Source organism: Musa acuminata, chromosome BXJ2-11 (assembly GCF_036884655.1).
Source record: "Musa acuminata AAA Group cultivar baxijiao chromosome BXJ2-11, Cavendish_Baxijiao_AAA, whole genome shotgun sequence".
Taxonomy (NCBI): domain Eukaryota; kingdom Viridiplantae; phylum Streptophyta; class Magnoliopsida; order Zingiberales; family Musaceae; genus Musa; species Musa acuminata.
Genome location: NC_088348.1, coordinates 27,064,282 through 27,082,982, shown reverse-complemented (window position 1 = coordinate 27,082,982; position 18,701 = coordinate 27,064,282). Strand labels below are relative to the sequence as shown.

At 37.3% G+C, this 18,701-nt stretch overlaps 2 protein-coding genes across 2 annotated transcripts; both read left to right on the top strand.

Moving 5' to 3' along the window:
- The first annotated feature begins 791 nt into the window (after window positions 1-791).
- LOC135626539 (glycerol-3-phosphate dehydrogenase SDP6, mitochondrial-like) lies at window positions 792-9,390 on the top strand. Its single transcript, XM_065131930.1, has 7 exons — window positions 792-1,258; window positions 3,819-4,292; window positions 5,004-5,335; window positions 7,391-7,551; window positions 8,147-8,405; window positions 8,803-9,100; window positions 9,171-9,390. The coding sequence occupies exons 1-7, from the start codon at window positions 895-897 to the stop codon at window positions 9,176-9,178; spliced, it is 1,896 nt and encodes a 631-aa protein (XP_064988002.1). The 5' UTR covers window positions 792-894; the 3' UTR covers window positions 9,179-9,390.
- A 579-nt stretch (window positions 9,391-9,969) lies between these two features.
- On the top strand, window positions 9,970-14,169 carry LOC135626540 (uncharacterized). The gene is made up of 5 exons (XM_065131931.1): window positions 9,970-10,373; window positions 11,398-11,492; window positions 12,047-12,163; window positions 12,240-12,341; window positions 13,764-14,169. Exons 1-5 carry the CDS (start codon window positions 10,022-10,024, stop codon window positions 13,932-13,934), a joined length of 837 nt encoding a protein of 278 aa, XP_064988003.1. The 5' UTR covers window positions 9,970-10,021; the 3' UTR covers window positions 13,935-14,169.
- The last annotated feature ends 4,532 nt before the right edge of the window (window positions 14,170-18,701 follow it).

Genomic DNA, 18,701 nt, shown 5'->3' with positions numbered 1-18,701 from the left:
AGAGCAGGATATTTATGATTGTCACCATATCTAGAGCGTGACTTGGATTAAATCCGTATCCATCTCAGACTTAATTAAAAAACACCTAAACCCGGTTTAAACCGGCTGAGAAGATGTGTTCTAAAGTTGATGGTCAATCCAAATTACAGAGACGACTCAACTTGATTCTAATAGCATGAACTTTGAGAATAAAGTTTGAGTCAGCTGAGAATATTTTGAGTGAACAGTAGAGAGAGAAACATGTGTTGCTGATAGATCATTATTCACATCTGAAGTATCTTAATGTTGGCAATGCGATTCTTAGTAATCCGACATATCGGACTGATAGGCTGAGAGTCTTGCCCCCATCAGTATGTAATATCTCTGTTTCGCACCTATGTGTATTCAAGAAAAGATTGGGCATGAATTAAATTGGTCACAGAGAATATATATATATATATATATATATATATATATATATATGTATATATATATATATGTATATGTATATATATATATATGTATATATATATATATGTATGTATATATATATATGTATGTATATATATATGTATGTATATATATATGTATGTATATATATATGTATGTATATATATATGTATGTATATATATATGTATGTATATATATATATATATATATATATATATATATATATATATATATATGGATCAGGTCACAGATCGAATTCTACCACTCCAACCCGCATCTGATCGGATCATCTTATCGGATTCTTACCGCATCCGCTACGTTGCGTGTTATGTCCTGTCCCATTATTTTCATACCCCCATTTACTCCACACCCGTTCTCTCTCCATACTTCTGTTCCTTCTTTCCAAATACGACTCCTCCCCACCTTAAAGAAGGAACCGAGTCCAATAATCCCAATTCCCGACGATGGCTACCGCTTCTCGATTGAGAGGGCTGGGTGCCGTCCTCGTCGCCTCGGGCGCGACCTGGGCGGCGGTCGCGCTCGTGCAGCCGCCGGCCTCCGCCAGCGACCGCGGCCCTGCAGGGCTCGACGCCGCTCGGCGGAGGATCGCCGATCCCGCCGCCGCGATCCCGCCGAGGGAGGTCCAGGAGTCGGCCCTGATAGGGACCAGCGTCATTAACCCGCTCGATGTCCTCGTGATCGGCGGCGGGGCCACCGGATGCGGCGTCGCGCTCGATGCCGCCACCCGTGGGCTCCGCGTCGGCCTCGTCGAGAGGGAGGATTTCTCGTCGGGGACCTCTTCGAGGTCTACTAAACTGATCCATGGCGGTGAGGATTCTCAATTTCGTTTCTTTATTGACCGAGATCTTATATGTTACTTCTTTTTCTCTTTTTTTTAAATGTGAACAATAGAATTATTCATTTTGGTAAAGATGTGACCTTTAGTGTGTTTATACGCCCAGCTTCGCCAAAAGTTCGATCCTTAGAGTTTCTTTTATTGGAACGTACTATAAGATGCAGTAGGAGATGAGAAATTTTCTGGTGCTTGGGCAAAATGTTAATTCTACAAATCATCTGATCTCTTATGAGCCTTTGTAGTTTGTATCTTTAGCTGTCTGTGATATCGAATGTGTGAGCTAAAGAATATCAAAGATACTTTCTTCTTGATATTTGCACGTTAATTTGTTAAACTGGCCGAAGTTCACTGATGTGTCTGGTAGTTGCTGCATTTGTATTGCTTACTTTGGCATTAAAAGAATCCTCTTTCCTTTCTATGGGGTTTACAGAGTCCGATTGACATATCATTCATTTAGGGTTGTTTTGTTGCTAGCAACTAGGAGTCATGCAATCACGGTTGCAGGCATCTCACCAAATATATCTTCTTGATTGCTTGCTATACAACTGCTTCCTGCATCTGTACTTGCCATAAGTTGATTCTTTGTACACTTAAATTGACATGTGAACAACCTTGATCTTAAGTATGTTCCTTTTGACAGAAAAGGCTGAATTCAAGTTTCCAATGTTACAGTTAACATCAGGAAGCTGCAAATTTCAGTCACAAATGCCCATATATATATATATATATGTGTGTGTGTGTGTGTGTGTGTGCGTGCACATATGACTACATTTCCTTCTTTTATTAAGTGTAGCATTTGCAATTAGAGTGCATTTATTTTATTACAGATAAGAAAAGCTATGTGCAATCAAGCAACCATAACTAATGCTTAGAAATAATATTTCTTAAATGGCTTAAGACCTGTAGCTCTAAAAGTAAAAACCCAGTAAACTTTCTTAAATTGCCAGTTGGAGCATTCTGCAGTAGAGTGAGAACCAGAAAGTTTGGTTTCTAGTGCTATGTGGAGAAACACAGTGTTTTCTTGAACAAAACTAAAATGTTTTTGTTTTAATCATGTAATGACTAAAAGAGATTAAAATAGTATGATGATCCTTCAATAAAAGAAGAACATTTGGTCTTGAGTTATCCACTAAAGTTTCAAAAGATACACATGTAAAATAGTCTTGTGATCTTAACTAGTCAATGGTTATAAATTCCTGTGTTATTCAATATCTTACAATTTTACATGAATGAAATTTCCAACAGATATGACAATAATATGTTTTAAATCTAGTTCTGTGATAGGAGGCTAGGAAGATCAATTCTTAATAGCAGCAACCTTGTGTAAGCCTTAAGGTACCCCCTTTTGGTGACACTTCTGTGAATCAGAAGCTTATATGTGTATTATATGAATGAAATTTATAACAGATACATTCTGCAGAAAAATATTAAATCTAGTCTTTTGATGGGGGTTGGTAAGATCAATTAGTAGCAGCAACCTTGGGAAACCCTTAAGGTACCCTTTCTGGAGTCACATAGAAGGAGGCACACTTCTATGATTCAGAAGCTTGTATGTGTATTTGTTGTGGCTCCTAATACTGGACATGTAATTCCATAATTTCTGAACTGTCTCCCATAAATTCAAAACTATGACACTGCTATGTTTCTAATAAAACTTGAACAAATAAATTTAAAACTTGTTGTTTTACATTTGTGCTATTGATTGCAAATAAATGATGAAGTTAGCTAAAAAAATCTTAATATTTTTTTAATTTTCTTCTTTAAAGGCATCACTTCTTTTAATTGATGAAAAACACAACTTTTATTGTGTACAAATTTTTATTTACATAGCAACAAGAATAATAAGTATATTTCAAAAGATATTTGTAAAGTTTCTGTTTCATTCATGCATAATATATTTATGTGAAGCATGAAAAAAACTTCATAAAATGCCTGATTGAGCATATGTAAATATGTACAGATTGAAGCTTTCTACGTGATTCCTACAATTATATTTGTATAACTTACGGCTTTCTCGAATCTACATTAGCACTTGGTACATACCCACACCTGCTCCAGTAACTTAGGGTTAGTTGAGGTATATATTTTTCTTACTATTATAGTTTATCACACATTAAAGTAAACAGAAAGACATGCACATCATCCTATTGATATAGGGAAATATATCAATAGAACTTTTATGATTTTCATATGAAATGGATTTACAGTAGACACTCTGGTAATAAGTGTCACACTGACCATGCTGTAAACATATCAGGAAGTGAGACAATTGGATTTTTCATCACTGAACAGGATGAACAAAGGTTGTTTTCCAGTTATTGTGCTGCATATATATTCAAGATGAAATTCTATGGTTTATGCCATTTGCTCTGATAACTAGATTGGAATGATTGAAATGGACGAGGGTTATCAAACAATTTGACCACCATATATCCATTATATTAAGATAATATTCCAAACAAATAAATACTATGAAGGTTATTTATGGCTATTTTGTTTTCTATTCTCATTTCACTAGTACTTTGTTTTCAGGTGTACGATATCTGGAAAAAGCTGTGTTTAATCTTGATTATGGGCAGTTGAAGCTTGTTTTCCACGCACTAAGGGAGCGTAAACAGGTCATTGAGAATGCCCCACACTTATGTCAAGCTTTACCATGCATGACACCTTGTTTTGAATGGTTTGAGGCTGTATATTATTGGATGGGACTGAAATTATATGATCTCGTTGCTGGTCGAAGGATGCTACATCTCTCACGATATTATTCTGCAAATGAGTCAGTTGAACTTTTTCCAACTCTGTCTAGGAAGGGTCACAACGGGAGCTTGAAGGGAACAGTTGTTTATTATGATGGACAAATGAATGACTCCCGGCTGAATGTAGGACTGGCTTGTAGTGCTGCACTAGTGGGTGCAACAGTGCTTAACCATGCAGAAGTGATATCTTTGATCAAGGATGATTTTGGTGAACGGATAATTGGCGCACGTATCCGTGACCAGTTATCAGGTAACACCAAGCAAACCTTAGTTCTCTTCTTTTCTTCTCTTAAAGTTGTAAATGTGGGATTAGACCGTCATCTAATAAGCTTCTTTTTTTTTTTTTCCAACTTTTATCAGTGTTAGTATAATCTGCTTATCAGATTTAGTGCTGATTTTTTTTATAACAAAAATTATGGTGTTAAAGTGTTCCCCATATGTAACCTTTATATAATAATCTCAAAGAGTTTGTCATTGTTTTTAAAGGAATTGTCAGCAGAACCCTTTGATATCTAATCGACAATATATGGCTTTTGCTACCACGAGCCTCTGCTCTCTCAATACATGATAATTTTATCATATAAAACTGAAGTATTCAAATAATCTTTGTGGGCATCAGTGGGGTATGTGTTAAATGACTTTCCGCTATGTTATTGAAGATAACAAAACCTATAGTATTTTGTTAAATGACTGCATTAATGGGCATTAATGGCCTGTAGTATGTTGCTGGATGACTTTAGAGTAAAGTCACATGGAGAGGTGACTGCCATTTTGCTTGTATTGGATGGGGCATTTTAATCACCATGCTGGGGGAAACCTTGTCCTACTTTTATGTTGGTTATGCTTGAAATTATTCTTTTTAGCATTTACATAAAAAAAATACGGTTTGTTTTGTCTAGTAGGGTAGCTAATGTATCTTCTTCCACTTGTTATGCTCCTTAACACCTATAAATTGTATCAGGGAAAGAGTTCGATGCATATGCAAAAGTTGTTGTAAATGCGGCTGGACCATTCTGTGATAGTGTTAGAAAAATGGCCAACAAAGATTTATCAGCAATGATTTGTCCAAGTAGCGGTGTCCATATAGTGCTTCCTGATTATTATTCTCCTGAGGGAATGGGGCTAATTGTTCCAAAAACTAAAGATGGCCGTGTTGTTTTTATGTTACCCTGGTTGGGAAGGACGATTGCTGGAACTACAGACTCCAACACTGCCATTACAATGCTCCCAGAGCCACATGAAGATGAAATACAATTCATATTGGATGCCATTTGTAACTATCTTAATGTTCAGGTTTGTAAATGGCTGCTTTATTTTTCCACTTTTTAATTTAAGCAGATTTTGCTTGAACAGTTTTTATTTGGAAGTATACAGTTCTCTTTTACAAGGTTATGATGTACTCAGTTCAACTTAGAATTTATTTGGTGTCGTGAATAGATGTGTTTTTCTTGCTTTTCAGTTTCCATTCTTGTGGAATTGTTCGGATTACATACAACTATTCTGTAAAGTTTATAACCTAGTATTATTTAGGAATCAAGACAAAATGGAGGAGAATTACTCAGTAATTCACATTGTCATTTCTTTTACCAGTAATCAGCTTATACATCTTGATTCCCCTTCCTCACTGTCCAAAAAAATACTTGGTATCACTAGGCTATGTCGGAAAGAAGACTGCTGTGTGTCTATTGTCTTTGAGATTGTTGCCTGAGAATCCTAACGAGTGATTGGAAAGATAAAAACCTAGAAATCCATAGGAAGAATGAAATTGTCTCTGATGGGTCTTCTGTTGACAGATCTTTTATAAAGAATGGAAAACAAGGATGAAGAACAAACTCTGTGTTGAATGTTTAGTTAGGAAAACAATTCTCTCCTTTAAGTTTACTTGCTAAAATGAATAAGATGCATAATCTGTTTAAATTTATTCATTAAGCAAATAAAGTTGAGGGCATTATAGTGCGTCAGGATATGAAGAGCAAACACTCCATAAATCATAATGGGAAAAATGGATAGTAGCCACAGAAGTCTGTAACCAGCAAAAGAATAGATGTAGAATAATGCACAAACTCTACTCAGTGAATTAATATTCATTTACTGTTTATATTGATTTGTTAAGCAAATAAAGTTGAGGGCATTATAGTGTGTCAAGATGACAAACAATTACATGATAAGTCTTAATGGATAAGGGAAAACAGATGCTAACCATAGAAATGAATAGTAGTGACTTCAGGAGCAAGAGAATAGATGTAAATGCACAAAATCAATGAGACAGTTTAGAATATAACCTAAACATAGGCACATAGGACATTCATACATAACCTAAATGTAACACATATCATGCATTCCTTTATAATTTTGGAACTTGTTACAGTTAAAAATATAAACATGAAAGTAGTGCAAGGACCAGTCCTACCTAGTACCATTAAAGGAACCACTGTTGCAGGCTTTCCAAATCAATGAGAGAATATTATCTACTAAGACTCTCAGGATCAATAAGCCAAATTAATTTGGATCATTTCACTTGGCCAAAACCTCTCAAGCCAATTTACATAAATCTTATATTGAGTATCCAATTTTTGTTCACAAGTGTTCCAAAATATTTTTGGAAAAGAGCATTTAATGAAAATATGATTAAGAGACTTAGAGCATTTGAAGAAAATAGGATCAAGAAACATAGGCTGAGAGCCACACAGGATGCAAACGACAGCATTTCCAATACACAAGAGCCAATCTATCCTAAGTAGGGAGGCAGCTGTGGATTATTTTCTGGCAGAAAATCTTAAAGCGAGGGATAATGGGAAGCTCCCATATTCCTTGCCACCAAAATTTTTTCAAATGGCTAAAAAATTTGGCTTTTTGAAAATCTATAGGGTAATTTAGTTGAAGGCTTGAAGCAAGTCCTAAATGTATACTTCAAACAATATATTCATTCTCCCTCCACTTTTAGCTGTGCTCACTGCTAAGACTGACTAGCATTTGCTTAGAATTTTCTGTAGTGTCCATTCTTCGTATAATGTACTGCTAGAACATTTTGTTACTTGGAAAGGAAGGGTAGGTTAGGAATGTAGGACATCTTCAAGAGATTGAGACATCTTATGTATGCTTCATGTAATGTGGTGTTATATGAGGGTCGATATATTGCCCATGCAGGATGTATAACATAGGAAGTTGGGCACTTAGGCTCTCAAGCAACTTGAATTTTAGGGATGCTTTTGAATTCTTCAACATGAAAGACTTGGAACTACTTGTATTTTGAAGTTGTGGTCATTTGATTTAATTTGCATTAGTAGATAGCTTCATTGGAAGAATAGAATTGCAGAATTGGATTTATAATATGGTTAAAAACCTCAGGTGAGACGATCAGATGTGCTTTCTGCTTGGAGTGGTATACGGCCATTGGCCATGGATCCATCTGCAAAAAACACAGAGAGTATATCCAGAGATCATATTGTCCGTGAAGATCATCCTGGTTTAATCACAATTACTGGTGGAAAGTGGACTACTTATCGAAGGTAAAATTTATTAAAATATTCCAGTTTGTTGATGAAGGTCTCTTTGCAAATGATGAGATATAATCTCAACACAACAGAAAGCTACCTTGTGTATTTTCATCCAAATGCATGTTTTGTTTGGTCTGGTAGGGATCTGAATGTCATGGAAGGGTATGCTACTGTGACCGTGAATAGTTATTTTGTACTACATAAACAAGTCTTTAACTGAGGTATCTGAAGTATTTTATGAGCACTTATTTACTGGATTTTGCGAGCAAGCATGATGAGTTGTAGAAATATTGACTATTGATCTAACAGATATAAAAGCTTACCGTATCTTCAATAGTTCTAATTGATTAATTTGTAGTTTCTGGTTCTTGACTTAAAATGAACACAATTCATTTTGTTATTCCAAATATCAGAGCATAATTTAGTGAAGGTCCTTGTTGCATTATAGTTTATGTTGAAAGATGTACAATCTATAGTTACCGACGATTCCTTGTAATGCGCAAGTGTTTGCATTGAGTTCCATATTCATTCATAAATTGTTATAGGAGATTTGATATTCTTGGACAGTTTCAAAATTACTTTAATGAACTCTGCATGTTCTTGTCAGCATGGCTGAAGATGCTGTTGATGCTGCTATAAGGTCAGGCAAGCTGAACCCTGCTAATGGTTGTGTGACTGACAACCTGCACCTTGTTGGTGGATATGGTTGGGATCCCGCATCATTCACTTTTCTTGCTCAGCACTATGTCCGCATGAAAAGAACACATAGCGGAAAAGTTATTCCTGGGGTGATGGATAGTGCTATTTCGAAGCATTTATCTCATGCATATGGTACTTTGGCTGAACAAGTGGCTGCTATTGCTCAGGTTGTGCTCAGCTTCATTGATATAAGATGCATGATATTTTATGGTGTAAAACTCTGTGACAACACACTATAATTAACATATGTCAGGATAGACCCTTTAATAGCATCGCCATACAATCTCAATTTAAGTGGTATATAGTAATTGGACTTTTGGATTAAGTTTGGTTTTCAGGATGCTGTAACCGCAATGTAATCAGTGGCTAGAAAGAGGTTGGTTTATTTGCAGTACACATGCAAATTGTCACTTCAGAATGCAACTTGGCAGAAATTTTAATAACAATGATAAATAAAAACCTTCCAATGGTTTTATCATTGTTCTCGAGTTGATATCTACATGATTTGAACACTTCATATGTGTGTAAATAAATTTTAATGGTTTACTTGTGTGATTTTTGCAGAATGAGAATTTAGGGAAGCGGCTTGCCCATGGTTACCCCTTTCTGGAGGCTGAGGTTGCATATTGTGCTCGTAACGAGTACTGCGAGTCGGCCGTCGACTTCATTGCTCGGAGATCTCGCCTTGCATTTCTTGACACTGATGCAGCATGCCGGGCATTGCCTCGTGTAATTCAGATTTTGGCTGCTGAGCACAAGTGGGACAGGGCCAGACAGAAGCTCGAGCTGCAGAGGGCCAAGGAATTTTTAGAAACATTTAAATCATCAAAGAATGCACAGTTCCATGATGGAAAACACATAGGTAAGGAAACTTCTCGACCTAGATTCTTTCCTTCCAAGTCAGCTTCTGATTGCTGCTGTCGGTTTTGCAGGGTCATGAACTAGGAAGTCTCCCTCCAGGAATAGCAATAACATGTTAAAACATCAATGCACAAGTAGGTTTCGACCTAAGGAGGTCAAACAACAATTCTTCTTATTTTGTGGCTCAAAGAACAAGAGCTCAAATTCAACTGCAAAAATGTAACGTTGTGGTTGCTAAACCATTATGATATCTTGTCACATTGCCCAGTCAATAAGAAGCATTTCTTTCAATCCCTGGTCACATCAATTGCTGCATTTAAGCAGCAATGGTTGAAGCTCTAATTCTCCAAATTACATTGGCTATATTTATCTGATCTTATAGAATATTTGAGTGGATGTTGTCGAATTATACTTTTTGCCACACAACTCATCTTAACTCTGATTGATGGCGGTGCTCAGATTTATAATTTTCTGGCATCAGTTGGCTTATTGGAGATTTGACTTGAATCAAACTCACATTTTGATTCCTTTTATTAAGATCGATCTCTTGTTGATTTCATTGATTGATGTGTTTGCCATTCTGATGACATGATTTTATCATATGTTGTTTGTTTCATTTTTAGAATCAATTAAAATTCGTGTTTGTAGCAGAACTTGAGCTTGGTGGGACCCGCTCTCTAGCTTAAATCGAAGTGGTCGATGATCCTGAATCGTGCACGTTGACAATGAGCAACACGTCCTTTGTTCGTCAACAGATACACGCTCCGTTACCTGACGTGTGATTCGTAGATGCTCGAATTGCGGGGGCCCACAGGAGGCTTGTTGCTTGACGGCAGGGGAGGAGAAGAGAAACGGAGACCGGTGTTTATTACGACCACGGAATCTTCCACGGTTGTCAACCTTTCCGCCTTCCCCACCGCCCATGTCCTCCTCTTCCTTGTCTCCGTCGCCTACGGCTTCTATTCTTGGATCGACGACGTCGGGCATGGCCGATTCCTCTTCCCTCTGGTTCTCGCCCTCCTTCCACGACCTGCGCGGCGCCCGCCCTCGTTCCCCCGACGCCAACCCATCGAGGAGGAAACTCGCATTCCTCCGCTCCCGTGCCTCTCCCTCTTCTTCTTCCCCCGCTCCTTCTCTTCCCAAGCTCTTGGTCCTCCGCGGCCGCCGATCGCCCCGTCCTCGCGCCAAGGAATCCGACGACGAAGGTGGCTGCTTCGGGGACGATCCCTATGTGCCTTACCCCTGGGAATCTTCCGTCTTCTCCGACGGCCCAAGTACGCTTCGCAAACCTTGACCTTTGAATATTAGGGTTTCATTTTGATTGTTTTTTGGTGAATTCTGCACGACTTGGCGTGTCCCGTGTGTAATCGATGAATCCAAGATTTCAGGATTTTCTTCCTCAGATCACAATCTGTTGCAAAATTATATTCATGAATCATTTGCGGGAACAGGGTTTTGGTATCTGTTATGAACTTATTAAAGACATTCTCTTTGGTTGTAAATATCGCCTCGTATGAACCTATATAACAGATTCTGTTCAAGTGTTATTGTCTGAAACGAAATATGGAGGGACTGGAAGTAGAACATCATAGATTTCATGCTTAGTCCTTGGAATTTGGGGCTTGTCGACACAAAACGTGTGTAAGAGCTGTCAGTTTATTAGGATGAGAAAATATGGTAACTCTGAGCAACGATAGCTGATTCATGGCATGGGAGCATATGGCTAACTGATATTTTGGTTTCTTAGAGCACAGACCAGAAACCAGCTAAGCTGTGCATAATAATTTAAGAATTTTAATCTTTTCGCATTCAGATAAAAGTTTTGAATGATCTACTAGTTTTTCATCACTTAGAATCTATACTCTAGAAACACATTCTTTTTGTAATTAATGTCTGGAACTTCAGCTACTCGAAGCACTCAAGAAAAGCTAGTGTCATAGAACTCTCACATACATAAAATTCAATATGCTTATGAACAGGAAATGAATCTGATATGTGGGGTATGTTTATTTGTGCAGTTTAGCTGTATTGTATTATTCGTAAAATAGTTGTGTCACTGTAAGATGATGCAACTATTCTTGAAAGACTTTGTTATATCTTGCAGAATCCTGATGCAGCTCCACTTATATAATTGTGTGATGATTAAAATGTTATCAGTCTTGTGCTCCAGATATTGTTGTAACTGAGCTATTCCATTTGCTTCTCTACTGGTCATTTCTCGTCTGTTTGTGTCAAAATATCTGACTTAGCTTCTTGATCTCTGATTGGAAATTATGGCTGTTCTTGAATATTTCACAGCCATCGAGTGGGTCCCTGAAGATAGAATCACTCTTTTTACTTCTGAAGGGCTCATCCAGATAGGAGGATCTTTGGTTCCTCGTCGATTTCCTCAGGTAAGGGTAATGGAATTTTAAAATATATTTCATGCATTAAGTACCTTTATTCCCTAACCATTTTTTAAGCATATTCTTTCTCTTTAACTATTATGTTAAAATTGTTGGGTATCTTAACTTTACAAGGCAAATCTTTCTCAGGACATAGTGTTCTTCTATTCTCTAGTGTCTGTTGTAGCTGAATATTAGCTTATGTAGATATATCACACCTCGCTTCTGCCATATTATAGGTGATTTTCCTTGCTGGTGTCTCAGTTTACAAAATATTCACATTGACTGTCTCGAATCAATATTTGTTTACCAATAAAAAATCTACCTGGTTAATGTCTTTAGAAATTTGTTTGTTGAACAAAATAATATATTCCTTGAGATAATTTTTTGCTACATATTAATCATCTTAAATTGTGTGTTCTTGTGTCTTAATTTGGCTGTGCTTTATATGGCACAAGAAAACATATGCTTCACCTGGCATGTATAAGCATACATACGGATCATCAATTACTCATTTCTTTCTAGGATATTAATGCTTTTTAACGTTCATATATGTTGTTCAGAAGAGGCAAGGAAAATCACCGGTAACAAAAAGTGTTCAGCGCTTTCAGGAGAGTGATTACATGGATCCCAATCAAGGACTTTGTCTTGGTGCACTCTTTGATATTGCAGCAACAAATGTGTGTGTCTACTGAAGCTATGTAGTCTTCATCTGTCTCTAGGTTTATGATTAATCTGTTCTAATGTTTTTAATAGGGACTTGATATGGGGAGAAGGTTGTGTATCTTTGGCTTTTGCCGGTCCATTGAAATGCTGAGTGATGTTGTTGAAGATACTATAGTAGAGCACGGTGGTGAGGTATGTCCTTAAGTGACATTTTTGTTGTTTTATTGAAGTAGCTTCTAGTTCTTAAGGATCTGGACTTGATTGCAGTACACAAACATTTTGCCACAGAATGGACTTGATTACAGTACATGAACAATTTGCAATAGAATGTTATATCTCATGTTCTTTTTTAGTTGATCATTTGGTAGATGAACAAAAATATATTATCTGAAAATGAACTTACAAGAAAATTAGTTATCGAACGTGCTAGAAATTAGCAGGCAGCAAAATTGTTACCTTAAACTCATTGATATATCTAGGAAGGAATATACTGGCCTTTTTCGGTTCATGGATTGGTTATCTTTGTTGACCGTTGTTTATTTGGTAACGATTAATATCTCCAATTCTCCATTAAGGTTCTGAAACATTCTTCAGGAAGTAATATGTATCCACAGTTACAGTTGTTGAAAATGCCATCAGGAGAAACTAGGTTCATAAGATCAACAATCTTGGTAGCGTTATCAGCCAAAGTCAAACCATAGACCTTAAAAGTGGTCAACTGTCTCATTCATCTGATTATCTGTGAGGTTTACTGGGTATCAGGTTGCTTTAAACTGCTTGAGTAGATGTGTTTGTGGAATATGCAACTTAATGGGAACATGATAAGAAGTCCATCAAGAGAGAATACTCCCCACTGTTTTTGGCACAGTGGATTACACTGGATTGTTTCTTATGGTGTGCTATGGTTTCAGCTGTAGTAGGGAAAAATAGTTGATAGGTCATAACCAAGTCTCAAAAAGTTTATTCCTGGGTTTGAACATTGCCTTGGTAACCTACTCTATTAGCCAGGTGTCCAGGTTAGAAAAATCTGGCTACTGAGATTGATATGTTGATTGATGCAGTCTGTTATTGTCACTACCTTTTTTATTTTCAGGAATTCTTCCAACATCTTTTGTCAAACACCCTTATTTAACAAGAAAAATCAGGTTTTTGTAATAGGGAAAATGGAATTAGGAAAGTAACTTGACCACATTTAAGGGGGTGAATAGTGTTAAAAAGGGCTTTTGGCCATATCAAAGGGATGGCTGTTTGACAAAATGGATGTGAAAAATCATTTTGTTTTTTTCGCATTTTGATTTAGTCTTGGAGGTGCTTCTCATTGGTAATGCTTTATAAGGAATGGGTTGGTAACATATCAAGTGTATGGCATCCATAACAGCATACTAACATATACTTCCCAGTATTATTATTAAAATTATTAAAAAAAATATATTGTATTGCATCTTTGATATAGGTTGGTATGTTCCGAATGGTACTTAAAACTTTGATGCTCTGCCTGACAACATATACAAAGTCGAGTACCATGCATTTGTCACCTTTGAACCTCCTGAGTCACTTTCTTTTTCACTCTTTGATTTTAGGCATTTGCTAAAAGACGAGAAATATTTTGTGCAGGTTGTCACTGCAGAAAAAGTGAGCAGTGAAGGTTTGCTGGAGAAGCTGACTATGACAGTAGTAGTGCCACTGCTTTGGGGTGTTCCTCCCGCGTCTGATACTCTTCGTTTTGCAGTCCGCAGCGGTGGAGGTATCGTGGAGAAGGTCTATTGGCAGTGGAACTTTTTGTAGATAACCTCACAAACCCTTGTTTGATTCTGTACATAATATGTCCTTGTCATTTGCTAATCTTTTTCATACGTCATTAACTCATTCAAAATTATATCCATTTGCATATCTTCTCTGTACCAAAAATGTGTCACGGTCGTGGATAGAGGAAAATCCTCAAAGTTAAATCTGATTCATATTTGTAAATGGCTGGTGTTCGAGTTCTCGAACCATCACTTGAGCATCATGTATTTGATTATTGGTGATCTCTTTGCCGTGTGATGTGCATTAGTAGTTTGGTCTTGAACGAGAGCGATGGATGAATCTAAGCTTGATTTACTGATGCAATGTATGATGAAGGAAAACAAAGGAAACAATGGAGAACAAAGTCATATTGTTTAGGTTGAAACGATTGTTTTGTGGAAGTTTTCTTACGCATCATATATTACTTTGGAACAGTTGACTAACTCATGTTCAATCAAAGCATTCTTGATTTGTTTCAGATCGAATCTGCTTTGGAAAAAATATGTCTATGGATTCATTCAGCAAACTTATAAATCTCAATGACAAGTTCGAAAAATAATTCAGTTTTATTTTTTTTATTTTAACATTTCAAGACTTTGTATGTTTCAATCAACAGGGACAGAATCTGTCTCCAAGAACACAGGACTCTCCTCCAAGACTGCATGGCAAGGTTGTGGGCACTCATATTGCCCTCCCTGCATACATGCTGAAAACTTCAAAATCATTAGTGGCAAAGACAATGGAATTGGACAGATTGCTTACCCAAACATTCTTCCTTCCTCAAACAGTCATCTTTGGACCGGTTGTGCATGAAAGAGAATCTGAATCCCAACTTAGATTGAAGCAAATCCCAGAATATATGCTTAGCAGAGTCTCCCCCCGATTGAAGCAAATGCATATATATACTCAGCAGAGTCACTCCCCAAACACAACACTGATCGACATAGCAATAAATGACATTAGAGAATCAAAGACAAGTGGGCAGTCTTCCCATAAGAGTCTTCAAACCTCTAATGTTCTTGCAAGAACATTCAACCTTCGAACCTCACCCCCAAATAGCTTTTCAACCATCCTATAAATATTTCTCCCCCATAGTAAGTTTATTTATCTCTCGAGAATCTATAAATATTTTTAGATATCATAATCTCCCCTGTGTGGGGACTCCAACCCCAGCCGTCAACATCAGATTCAAAGGCTAGATGAATACTTGTGATTGATATTACATGCTAGGAGGGGGTAAAAAAAAATGATTCAATAGTTGGACATTCCAGTTTCTGTTCACCGGTAGATCCTTCAGACAATAAAAATTAATTGTCTTCTCACGACTAAAGTTCAAGGGAAGGGTTCATCCGACAACCAAATACTTGATCCAAACCCAACAACCTTCCAAAGACCCTCTCTAACACATTGGAGAGTGCAAATGATACCACGTCAAATCGGGAAGGCTTTTCTGTAGGTTGTTATCGAAGGATTCGGACACCCGTACTTTACTTTTAAGAATTTGAGACCGGTTAAAATAGATGTCATCATATCATACGCACGTACTATGGAGCCCAGATGTCATCATATCATATAGATGTCCTAATATGTTATACATTTTTTTTTTTTTTTTACGGTGCTAAGAGATCATATACTTAGTTTGAAATCATTCTTAGTTAGACTCATTTCCTTAGCTAGCAAAGGAGTTTGAGCTCTACTTTCTTAGGAATGTACGCTCGAGACAAATAATGATAATACTTCTTCGACTCAAGTAATGAGAGAAAGAAACACTCTCCATTTCGTCCCTCAATTCACTAACGAGATCTAAGGCATATAATAATTTCATTTGTCACTTATGATGAAGCCTCGGTAACAAGGCTCAAGCCCTCTCGTTTTTTTTTTGTTAGTGAAAAAACTACTAGCTGCTAGTTACAAGTGTCTTGCAAACTAATCACGTGAGTGATGACACATATGACATGCTGTATAGTCTCTTTGGTTATTATACTTATATAATGCTCTCCTAAGTTTCCTAACACTAGCAATACTGTCTGAGGTGTTTTAGAGGGCTAATCAATACATTGCCATTGAGGCAATGGTCTCGAGTAAGCATGAGGAGACGTGCAAATGACTAAGTCATTATCGTCGACCACAGAAAAGCAAGTTGAGGGATTCATGTGGAAGAATATCATCACCTGCTTCGGAATCCCAAGGGCCCTCATCGCCGACGATGAGACTCGATTTAATAATGTAAAGTTCAAGGAGTTTTACCAATACTATGGGATTTAACTGAGGTTTAACTCAATGACTTATCCTTTAAACCAATAGTCTTGCTAAGGTCACCAACCAAAATATTCTCAAATGATTAAAGAAGGGGATCATTAGAGCAAAGGATATATAGGTGGATGAGCTACCAAGCATTTTGTTGGCCTCCCAAATGATACTCAAGATCGGCTCGGAAGAATAACCATTCAGCTTAGTATTCAGCACTGAAGCTGCCCTATCACTCGAGATAGTCTTCTCTATTAGTTATAGGTGCCCAACAAGCTAATTATGTGAGTGATGACACAAATGACAAACTGTGATAATCTCTTTGTTTATTATTACTGGTATTTTACCATATATTATTTGGATGTATATTGTGATGTCTTGGATCTATACAATAAGAATCAGATCACGATGAGATCATGATAATGAGACCAATTTACTTTTAAACATAAACTCTAAACCATCCTGGTTATAGGTTACTTGAAAAGAATATCGAGATAACCAGATAGACCGGTGCACTGTATATTTATCCATATGATGGAGGTGACCGATCTCACAGTTGCTCGTGTGAGGACACTAGAGGTACAATACAGGTGCTCATTGGAGAATGAGTTCACTAATTGATCCGTTTATGGAATACTGGATGGTTATTGATATCCGACGTCAGACAGTGATTCCATAGTCCTAGTTATGTATCTGGTCGTTAGACTTGAGATACCAAAGATGTTTTGTATGAGTACTTCATTCTTTAATGTCGGATTTTACAAGTTTGAAAGTTTCAGATCTGGTATAGCCAGTTCTCAATAATGATAGCCAACCTTATAAAGGTAATTGAGTGTCAACAAAGGATCATCCACTCTCGATATCACAAGAGAAATATCTTGTGTGTACTTAAACAAAATTTCTAGCGAGGGTTGTTCAGATTAAGATAGAAGAAGTTCTTCGGAAGAATCCGATTAGAGTGAGACTCGGACAAGATTTTGTATGGGTATGATATTACCATGCTTGATATGCGGTATCTGAGATTTTAGATTTATGAGGAACTATAGATACATGGTAACTGAGGATAGACAGTTCCGATGGATTAGATCCCTTATACCATTTGAGGACTATGACGTAGTGGCCTAGTACATCCATAGTTAATGAGTCAAGTGAATTATTATGGAGATAATAATTCACTATATTAAAGGGAGTTTTGAGTCAGAAGAAGTTCTAACATGATCGACTCATGGAGAGTCACACATATGATGGATGTTGTAACGAGTAGAGGTGCGAATATGAGATATCCGAGCATTTTGGATCCTATGGATAAGATCAAATTGGATAATTGGATAGATATCCAAGATCTAATATGGATAGGATCCATTAAGGGCTGCTTACACCTCTATAAATAGGAGGAACCTCACGGCTAGAACTTCTGGTGGTCGCGCCTCTTATTCTCCTCAGCCTCCTCTCCTTTTCCTTGGCTTCGGAAGTGGAGAGGGTGATCCTATAACACTTCATTCTCCTATAATACCTCTATAAGTTCTCCTTCATTCTCTCTATTGGACCTGAAAATTTTAGGGATATATGATTTCCCTAGATAACACTTCTATCATAATATGTGGTTTTCAGTTTTGTGGTTTTCTCATGCATTAATCGTCGCACAAAACCTATGAAGAGGAACTTTGAGTCATGTGAGTTGAGGCATGTGAGTCAAGAACACTCGACCGACGCCAAGATGAATCTACTATGGCATAAGTGTAAGGCAAAATATGCTTGAGACATATGAGTTAAGAAGATCCAACCCGCACCAAGATGAATTCACAACGATAAAAGTTCAGGGGAACATGTATATAAGATGTGTGAGTTAGGAAAACCCAACTATGGTGGCGATGTTGAGGAAAATATGCTCGAGGTGTGTGAGTATGAAAAACTTGATTTGCATTAAGATGAATCTGTTATAGTGAAAACGTAAGGAAAAATATGCCCAGGTGTGTGAATTAGGAAAATCCAAGTGCTAAAATGAATTCACTATGGTGAGGCATAGGACAAAATGTGTCCAAGGCATGTGAATCGGGAAAACCCAACCTGTGCCAAGATGAACTCCCTATAGTGTAAGCATAGGGGAAATGTGCTTGAAGCATGTTAGTTGGGAAAACCCGACCCTCGCCAAGATGAATCTATTATGATAAAGACGTAAGACGAAATGCACATGAGGTGTGTGAGTCGGGAAAACTCGACCCACACCAAGATGAATATGCTACGGTGGAGACGGTGGAGACACATGATAAAATGTACCCGAGACATATGAATTAGAAAATTTTGACCCTTGCCAAAATGAATCCATTACGATTGAGGTACAAGGCAAAGTATGCATGAGGCATGTGGATTGAGAAAACTTGACCCGCGCTAACATGTCTTTTTAATGTTACAAAGGGACAGGTTGACAATAGGTTTGTCGGATAAATTAAACATCACACCCCTCTAATAAGAATCCCGAAATATATATTGGGGGAGACAAATAATAGAAAATACATTAAC